At 48.6% G+C, this 10,291-nt stretch overlaps 1 protein-coding gene across 1 annotated transcript; it reads left to right on the top strand.

The window, feature by feature from the left end:
• Positions 1-221: 221 nt before the first annotated feature.
• LOC306797201 (bifunctional epoxide hydrolase 2-like) lies at positions 222-8,416 on the top strand. Its single transcript, XM_079296436.1, has 18 exons — positions 222-415; positions 891-969; positions 1,044-1,206; positions 3,185-3,375; positions 3,453-3,575; positions 3,673-3,744; positions 3,958-4,053; positions 4,192-4,270; positions 4,411-4,445; positions 6,001-6,027; positions 6,141-6,226; positions 6,312-6,423; positions 6,538-6,612; positions 6,696-6,738; positions 6,870-6,972; positions 7,667-7,736; positions 7,835-7,915; positions 8,005-8,416. Exons 1-18 carry the CDS (start codon positions 303-305, stop codon positions 8,149-8,151), a joined length of 1,695 nt encoding a protein of 564 aa, XP_079152562.1. The 5' UTR covers positions 222-302; the 3' UTR covers positions 8,152-8,416.
• The last annotated feature ends 1,875 nt before the right edge of the window (positions 8,417-10,291 follow it).

Here is a 10,291-nt window from a genome sequence, read left to right as displayed (position 1 = left end):
CTACAACAACTTGAACACAGTGACAGTTTCCCCTCACACGCCTTCCTCGTGTTACTGATCACATGGAGACGTACACGTACGTGCACGTCCCCACACACACACACAGGTGACCCTTTGTCCCAGTTCTGTCTCAACATGGGAGCGTGCAGGACAAGTGGGCGGACCGGCTGAACGAGTCTGTTCAGAGGACAAAGTCTCTCCTCCAGAGCCTCACACAGAGGCAGACGACACATCACAGATTGATATATCACAGATTAATATATCACGGATTGATATATCACGGATCCAGAGACGTGACGGAGATGTCGGAGATGTCGGAGAAGAAAGCCGTCTTGTTCAACTTCTGGGGAGTGGTGGTCTCGTGCAGGCCTCGTGCAGTTCTCCAGAAGCTGGAGGAGTTGCACAAGCTGCCAGGGTGAGAAGAGAGACTGTTACGCAACAAGTCAGTGGAACAACACAAGCATTGAAGCTTGTTATTCCTCTTATGAACTGCATTCTAACGATGTGTCACAGCAGGACATCCCGTCGCTGTGTCACATGTTTCTGTACATCCTTGTTGAAATGAGTGCGTGTGTTTCAGTGCGTTACTCGTGTGAACACGTCGGGAACATGTTCAGTGAGGCGGCTTCACGCTGTGCAAAGCTTCATGACGTGTTCCAGCGTTTCTCATGGAACTCCTGATGAGCTCAGTCACTGCAGAGATGTTCAGTTCATTCTGAACACTCGTTAGTCTTCAGTGATTGATGAATCAGCTCCGTCTGCTGATTGGAAATGATCCAATAATGTTGTGCCCCGCTGAGACCTATTGAATCCTTCCAGTTGAATTCATGTCTCCACTGAGCCTCCCGATAGACGTATTCATGTCGGTGGGCGTGTCTCTTGCTTTGCAGCGGTTTCCTGTCCGGAGTGGCGTCCCTGAAGGACGGAGCCATGAGCCGGGCGGAGAGAGGCCAGCTCACCCTTTCTCAGGTGGGTGACGTCACGAGTCTCTGACCTTCACTGAGTATTTTCCCGCCTCCTTCATCCTTGAAACCTGTGTGCAGATGATCCCGGCCTTGGAGGCGGAGTGCGTGAAGGAGGCCGGGGTCAAAGGTGTGACTCTGCCGTCTGATTGGTCAGCGAGACGCCTGCTGGAGGAGCTCAGAGAGGCGATGATGGACGTCCAACCGGCCGTGCTGAAGACAGCTGCCAGTCTGCGTCACAGTGGTACAAACGTGCATCAGTAGATCTGTTCACACCTGCATTCTCTCTAGTGGCCACCAGGGGGCGACTCCTCTGGTTGTATAGAAGTCTATAGAAAATGACTCTACTTCTCTCTTGATTTATTACCTCAGTAAACATTGTAAACATGAGTTTATGTCTCAATCTCTAGTTTCAAGTCTTCTTCAGTACAGCATGATGTTCATTTAGTACATTATGGTCCATTTAGAGTCACACAGACCATAATTGGAGATAAACCTGAGCTGAATTTCAGGAGCAGGACCACACCTCAGCCACTCTCCCACTTCCGCCCACACTCCTATAACTACCTCCCCACTCTAAGCCTCGGCACACTCGCGTTTCCTGCACTCACAACCTGAACACCACGCAGAGGACGCCGCCAAGCGCATCGAGAGGGTCCGGGCAGCCAAACCCGTGATCTCCACCTCGCCGACCAGCTGCATCCACCCGCCAGCATCTGACAATACGAAGAGTCGGACTCACGGCCGTCCTCCTTCAACTCACATCTCGGTGGCAGAGGGAGACCCGCTACCTCCAGACGTAGACAACGGAAACGTAAATCCAGCTCTCTCCTTCTTCGCTCGCTCCAGACCAGCTCCGACGACTCTGGCTACCCGGCACGCAGCGCTCAAAGACGCCGCCACCCCTCCACGCTCCAGCCAGGTCCCCCATCGAAGACGCACCAGCTGATCTCCAACTGGACCACAGTCCGCCTGCTAAGAGCATCGAAGCAACAAAGAAAACCGTGCAAACTCCTCACAACTTTCCCAAAGTCACGTGAGGAAAAAACAAACAACACAAACGTACCGACATCCAAACACACCGGCGTGACGCCAACGACCGTGACGCCACCACGCACCCCGAAGCTCCGCCCCCCAACCCACAAAGTTCCGGGTTGCCAGGTCTTCTTTCCTCTGTCCCCCCCTCTAAGCTGTCCCTTTACTGTTCTCTTACACCACCTTTATTCTGCCGTACCCAGGCACCGGGTTGCCAGGTTCCCTCTCCCCTGTCCCCCTCCCCCATCCCGCTTTTCCTACTACGCACGCTCTTCCCACCATGCAGATTCCTGGCACCGGGTTGCTGCCAAGCAGATGCCAAGTCCTTTCCCCTCATGCTATGAAATCGGACCAATAGTAGCCACAGCATCACGTGGGACCGCGGATGGCCCAGCAGTCCATCCCTTAAACTCCTGACAACCAGCAGCCGGTTACCCAATCATCAAATGATGCTGCGACACCCGTCCGCCAAGGGCGCGTCCTCGATGCAGCTCACGTCCGGGCCACCGCAATGCCATGGCTTTCTCATTCCCATTCCAGGAGTTCAGCCCTCCTGCAGACACCCGTCCAACATCGGTTCGGCCACATCCAACACCGTCTTTAGACCCACAAATCCTCACTCGATCTTGCCGACCAGCGCAGGCTTATTTTGGGGGTTCTGCAAGGCCCGGGAGCCGCAGTGGATCCTCAGTTAAGCCTCTCCCAAACCGCATCAGGCTAAATCTCCACCAACCATTCCTCACACTCCAAACAACCGACGAAGGCTCGCTCCGGCCGAGGTGGGGGCCTAAGCGAGTGAAAGCAGGGGATGCTTTAGGGCGGGGCTACACGCTGATTGACAGGTCTCTACCTCGGCGTCACTGCTCCTCAGTCCAAATATGGTCACTTCCTATTCACTGGCTGCCAAAAGCCAAAATGGCGACGGCTACGTCCACTTCCTTTATTCAGTCTGAGGAGGAAACACACACACATGCACAAGTAAAGTCCAACGTTCAGCACTTGTGCTCGTAGTTTGATTTATTCTCAAAAGTTCAACTTTCATCTTGAAGATCAAGTTTCTTCGAGTCTTTATTGTGAACAGTGCAGCAGCGTTTGTGTTCTTCTTCTTGTCCCTCACGCTGCTCCGTAGCACATGAAGAAGAGAGGCCGGTGGCTTCAGGCTGGTAAACTTCCTTCCGTCCCATCAGGGTTACTGACAGCCGTCCTGGCCAATCACTGGCTAGATGACGCCGCCGCTGGAGGCGGTCCGGCCCGCCTCCTCTCTCAGCTGGGGGCCCACTTTGACCTGGTCCTCCAGTCCTGCCGCTCAGGTCACAGGGTCCCAGAGCCCGCCGCGTTCCGCTCTGCTCTGCAGCACCTGGGAGTGACATCACAGCAGGTAGACCCCGGCACAGCGGCGGCGTTTAGACGTGTGTGTGAGCGCTCAGCACCGTCACCCTGTGGGTGTCATTTCAGGCTCTGTGGCTGGATGCGGATGAGGAAGGTGTGGCGGCCGCAGAGGGAGCCGGGATGAAGGCCATCTTGGTGGAGAACCTGGAGGACGCTCTGAACAAAGTGGCCAGCTTCACTGGAGTTCAGGTGTGGACCGGAGCTCTTCTGGAACGTGGATGGAAGTCATGGTTTGGATGACACAAGTCCTCCCATGTGTGTGTGTGTGTGTGTGTGTGTGTTTCAGGCGGTGGGAGCAGAGAGTCCTCCACCATCCTGCAGCCCTGATGACGTGTCGCATGGATACGTCTCCATCAGGGTAACACAGTCCCAGCACACGATGGAGCGCACTGTGCAGTGTGCTGCACACATGTAGGAGGAGGCAGCATGCACACTGCCCTCTACACTCAATGCTTCATAGAGGCTGCGGAGGAATGTGACACCGCTCAGATGATGGAGTCATGATGGATGATGGATTCTGTGAGATTATTCTGAAGAACTGTGTGTGTGTGTGTGTGTGTGTGTGTCTCAGCCTGGTGTGAGGACTCATTACGTGGAGATGGGTTCAGGTCCTCCAGTGGTTCTGTGTCACGGCTTCCCTGAGAGCTGGTTCTCCTGGAGGTACCAGGTAACAACCTGCTGACAACCAGGAGCACAACGATGAAGCTCCCCGAGTCACAGTGACCATCACCTCCTCTCTCCCCCCTCTCTCTCCTCTCTCTCTCCTCTCTCTCTCCCCCCTCTCCCCCCTCCCCCCCCCCCCTAGATCCCGGCCCTGGCAGCAGCAGGGTTCAGGGTGCTGGCTCTGGACATGAAGGGCTACGGAGGCTCCACAGCGCCTCCAGGTGATCGTCCAATCACAGAGCAGTTGATTCACAATGTTCCATCTCAGTGAAAGAGATTGAGAGTGAAGCTCAAGTAGAGAGTTGAATAGTGAACCAGTGAACTCTGACCTGAAGACGTTTGTGTGTTTCTCCTCCGACAGACGTAGAAGAATATTCTCAGGAGCAGCTCTGTAAGGTACGACACACACTGCACGAAGTACAAGTACACACTTCATCAAGTACAAGTACACAAGTATTCAAAGACACACATGAGGAGTCAGGATGAAACGTTCTGGTGAAGTACAATAAAGCTTCTTCACTTCATAAAGATCTGTATCGATTCATAGACGCACTTGTTATTGTGACACCAATGCAGCTTCATGTCCATCATAAAGCATAAAGACATACATTTAATACATGCAGCAAGTTTATTTGTACAGCACATTTCAACAACAAGGTAATTCAAAGTGCTTCACATAAAACCATTAAAAGCATCAAAACATAAGGCAAAAGAAAAGGAGATTTAAAAACAATTAAAAAACAGTGTAAGAAATAAAATGCAGTAGTAAAATGCAGAAATGCAGGAAATTGATTAATATATGAATTGAATGTGGTTCAATTAAAGGCAGCAGCAAACAGAAAGGTCTTCAATCTTGATTTAAATGAGCTGAGGGTCTCAGCAGACCTGCAGCTTTCTGGGACTTTGTTCCAGATATGTGGAGCAGAAAAACTGAACGCTGCTTCTCCATGTTTAGTTCTGACTCTGGGAACAGATAGTAGACCGGTCCCAGACGACCTGAGGGGTCGGGATGGTTCATAAGGTAGCAGCAGATCAGAGATGTATTTTGGCCCGAAACCATTCAGTGCTTTAGAAACCAACAGCAGGATTTTAAAGTCAATTCTTTGTTGGACAGGAAGCCAGTGCAAAGACATCAGAACTGGAGTGATGTGATCCACCCTCCTGGTCTTAGTGAGGACTCGAGCTGCAGCGTTCTGAATCAGCTGCAGCTTTCTGACGGACTTTTTACAGAGACCTGTAAACACACCATTACAGTAGTCCAGTCTGCTGAAGATAAATGCATGGACAAGTTTTTCCAAATCCTGTTGAGACATAAATCCTCTAATCCTTGATATATTCTTCAGGTGATAATAGGCTGATTTTGTAATTGTCTTGATATGGCTGTTCAGGTTGAGGTCTGAATCCATAACTACACCTAGATTTCTGGCTTGGTTTGTGGGTTTTAACATCAGTGACTGAAGCTGAGCGGTGATTTTCAATTGTTCGTCCTTGGTACCAAAAACAATTACTTCTGTTTTATCTGTTTAATTGAAGAAAATTCTGGCACATCCAGTTGTTGATTTGTTTAATGCAGTTACCCAGCCCTTGTATGGGATTATAGTCCCCTGCTGACATAGTTATGTCGATTTGTGTGTCGTCTGCATAATTATGATAACACACTTTGTTGTTTTCCATAATCTGAGCTAATGGAAGCATGTAGATGTTGAACAGAAGAGGCCCCAGTATTGAACCTTGGGGAACACCACATGCCATTTTAGTCAGCTCTGATGTGTAATGAGCCACAGACACAAAGTATTCTCGGTCCTTCAAGTAGGATTCAAACCAGCTAAGTGCTGTGCCAGAGAGTCCCACCCAGAATATACACATATATATATATATAATATAAATATATATACACGCTGTTGTACTCATCCAGTGATGTTAATAATAATAATATGAATGTTTTCTTCAGGATTTAATCACATTTCTGGACAGAATGGTGAGTAAGTGACTCACTGATGAATATGAAGTATAAAGTTGTGATCGGTCCATGAACAGAAGTACTACCTGATGCTGGTACTTGTACTTGTACTCCATGTCGTGTCTCTGCAGGCGATCCCTCAGGTCACCCTGGTGGGTCACGACTGGGGCGGCGCCCTGGTGTGGAGCATGGCTCAGTACTTCCCTGAGAGAGTCAGGTACACACACAGTACTTCATCTATATATATATGTGTGTATATATGTGTGTATAGTAGTACAAGGTGCTGGTTGTTGTGTGTGCAGGGCTGCAGCGTCACTGAACACTCCTCTGTTCTCTGTGGACCCGTCAGTGAGTCCTGCTGACAAACTCAAGAATGTTCCCGTCTTTGATTACCAGCTGTACTTCCAAACACCTGTGAGTCTGTATACAGCGTGTACTTCTACTGCACTCCACCTCAGAGGTATTCATTGTACAGGACTTGTATATAAAGGAGTTTAAAACATGTGTGTGTGTGTGTGTGTGTGTCAGGGCGTAGCAGAGGCCGAGCTGGAGGAAGACTTGGAGAGAACGTTCAACATCTTCTTCTCCAGCAGCGCTGAAGCGGTGAGGAGACTCACACACGAGGAACACGAGTCACGTGATCACTGAAGATATGAAACACGACAATAAACACGTTTGTCTCTCAGGAGAAGCGTCCGGCTGTCAGCACCAGAGGAGTCTGTGCTCGAGGTGAAGCATGAACACATACATGTTACATATACACACGTATAACACACACAGTCCTGACTGTGTGTGTGTGTGTGCGTGTGTGTGTGTGTGTGTGTGTGTCTGTGTGCGTGTCTGTGTGTGTGTGTGTGTAGGTGGTCTGTTCGTGGGTCTCCCGCAGGAGATAAAGTGCAGCTGCATGCTGACGGAGGCCGACCTGCAGTTCTACGTCAGCCAGTACGAAGAGCGAGGCTTCAGGTCAGAGGTCACTGTCACCTAAAGTCAACCCTCACACATCTGAACACATCTGCTCTGTAAGAACCGAGCACGTGAGGAACCAGAACCAGACTCTGAGAGGACTTCTGTCCACGTCAACTGTTCATCAGCAGTCTGTGTCTGTGTGACGTTAAACTACATTGTTTCAGTTTCATCACCTGATGTTTCAGAATAAAGTACAAAGGGACTCGAGTGAGAGTTGTGGTGGACATGTTGTCCCACAAAGGGACTCGTGTGAGAGTTGTGGTGGACATGTCCCACAAAGGGACTCGTGTGAGAGTTGTGGTGGACATGTTGTCCCACAAAGGGACTCGTGTGAGAGTTGTGGTGGACATGATGTCCCACAAAGGGACTCGAGTGAGAGTTGTGAGGACATGATGTCCCACAAAGGGACTCGTGTGAGAGTTGTGGTGGACATGATGTCCCACAAAGGGACTCGTGTGAGAGTTGTGGTGGACATGATGTCCCACAAAGGGACTCGTGTGAGAGTTGTGGTGGACATGTTGTCCCACAAAGGGACTCGTGTGAGAGTTGTGGTGGACATGTTGTCCCACAAAGGGACTCGTGTGAGAGTTGTGGTGGACATGATGTCCCACAAAGGGACTCGTGAGAGAGTTGTGGTGCAGAGACCTTCACGTGTCTTCACAGCGAGTCCTTCTGCTGCTCTGCTCCACAGGAGGCCGTTGAACTGGTACCGGAACATGGAGGCCAACTGGAGGTGGACGTGTTCTCGTCCCGCTGGGAAGGTTCGTCTCTCACACACACACACACACACACACACACACACACACACACACACACAGAGATATAAATACACGTGTGTGTGTGTGTGTGTGCGTGTCAGCTGCTGATGCCGACTCTGATGGTGACGGCCGGTAAAGACCAGGTGCTGCTGCCGGTCTTCTCCAAAGGAATGGAGGACAAGGTGAGGAAAACAAACCCCCCAAAGAACGACTGATCCCAACGTTGTGATGGTAGATTATATTAAATATGGATTATTGTAAATGACTGCAGATGCTGAACCTGAGCAGAGCCCACCTGCAGGAGTGTGGACACTGGACTCAGATGGAGAGGCCGGAGGAGACCAACAGCATCCTGATCTCATGGCTCAAAGGAGCCCTGAAGGAGGCCGGAGGCGTCAACGTGGCCCCCAAACTGTGAGGGGGCGGAGCCAGACACCATGATGACACGAAGTCATCAACATATTAGAAAGAAGATAAATCATTCTGAATGCTACGTTGAGCTGCTTTAGACTGTCGATCAGACAAGTGAACCATTCATGTGATCTTTAAAGGAAAGAATCATCAATAAGTCAGATATGAACTCCAGATGTTTACATGTGGAGGAGACGACATGAACACACGAGACACAGACCAGAAGGACTCACATGGTGGATTCTGACTCACTCAATGAGAGAAACACAGAAAACGGCTCCGAGATCACTTTATTTGTAAAGTGGAGATTTGACAACTGTCACAATAAAACTCTGTTAAACTCTTTGTTTGATTCTGGAGACATTCCATCGGTCTGGAGACAAAGATGAAGGTTTGTGTGAACTTCTACTGAAACAACGACGTCATGAAGCGTTTGATGGTGAGCTGTTAGCTTAGCATTATGTAGCATTTATCTTTGGGTAAAAACAGTGATTAAATATGCAGCACACGGACAGAGTCTAAATGTTTTGACAATATATTTTATAATGTAGAGTTTATCTTGAAACTTAAATTTTCACGTAAATATTATAAACTTTTCTCTAAAAAATGACGAATATTTAAAATTATTATGACTTCATGCTGAACAATCGTGGAAAAAATATATTAAAAAGTCAAAGTAGACATTTAGATGAAATGTCTAATATTAGCCAAGAAAAACCCAAATAGGATCTCTTCATCTCATAACCGTCTTGTTGAACTCCTGCACAGTGTCGCCCTCCTGTGGTCACGAGGAGAAGTGTTCACAGCTTCTTCCAGGCCGGCATGATGTGCTCGTAGGCCTGCATCACTGCTCTTGTCGTCCTCTTGTTGTTTGTGTTTCTTGTCTTGTAATTAAATCATAAATAACAATGGAAGCCACCGCCGGAGCACAACTCTGCAGCGTGGCGCTGATGCTGAACAGCAGCTTTAAACAGTCTCACGGTTCATGAACACAACAGCTGCAGAAGAAGACACAGGTGAACGCTGCAGACACGGCTAGCTGTGTTAGCATGTAAAGCTAACGGCATATCCGTCAGCTAGCTCCATAAAGTCCTCTTTTTACCGTCACCAGGCTCCATGTTACCGTCCATCCTGACAACTACAGGCGGAGAATGTGTCCTTTGAATCACTACCGTGTTTAATGTCGGCTACGTTTCACATTTTAGCTTAAATATACAGAGAAAAGAGGCGTTAAACGTCAAGAAATAGACAGGCGGCGTCACAGACTGCTTTTCCCACAATGCACCTGTTCAGCCTCACGCTCACGTTGTAGATCGTCTATTTTGAAGATGGTATGATGGACAGAGGAAGAATAACTACTCGGATCATTTACTAAAGTATAAGTACAAATACCTCAATGTATAAATGCTCTGTTACAAGTAAAGAGAGAGTATAAGTACAAAGTATCAGAACAAAGAAGTACTCCAGGACTGTGATATGGAGAGGCTCTCTGGAGGTAGAACTCATGTCTGATGTGGGACATGAACATGGTGCTTGAGGCTGATTTCATCTGGTGAACTGGGAGAGGATGAGTTCATTCAGAGGTGACTTTACTCGACCTGGAACCAGCCAGACTTGCTCCTCCCTCCTCTTCCTCTCAGGGATGTGGTCTTCTTCAGGGTCTCCTCTGATCCACCTCTCTGTGGAGAAACACTGCAGACATATACAGCTGCTGCTGAGCATCTGTTTACAGATGTTACATAACACCATTTATAGAATGTTTGAAAACAGATGTGCTATTGTACTTTTTACTAAGAAGTACAATATGTACCTCTGAGGTGTAGTACAGTATAAAGTACAACATGTACCTCTGAGGTGTAGTACAGTATAAAGTACTACATGTACCTCTGAGATGTAGCACAGTATAAAGTACTACATGTACCTCTGAGGTGTAGTACAGTATAAAGTACTACATGTACCTCTGAGGTGTAGTACAGTATAAAGTACTACATGTACCTCTGAGGTGTAGTACAGTATAAAGTACTACATGTACCTCTGAGATGTAGCACAGTATAAAGTACTACATGTACCTCTGAGGTGTAGTACAGTATAAAGTACTACATGTACCTCTGAGGTGTAGTACAGTATAAAGTACTACATGTACCTCT

The sequence above is a fragment of the Melanostigma gelatinosum genome (genome assembly GCF_949748355.1).
Source record: "Melanostigma gelatinosum genome assembly, chromosome: 24".
NCBI lineage: Eukaryota > Metazoa > Chordata > Actinopteri > Perciformes > Zoarcidae > Melanostigma > Melanostigma gelatinosum.
Note: the sequence above shows the minus strand (reverse complement) of the source record. Positions and strands in the feature narration are given on the sequence as shown.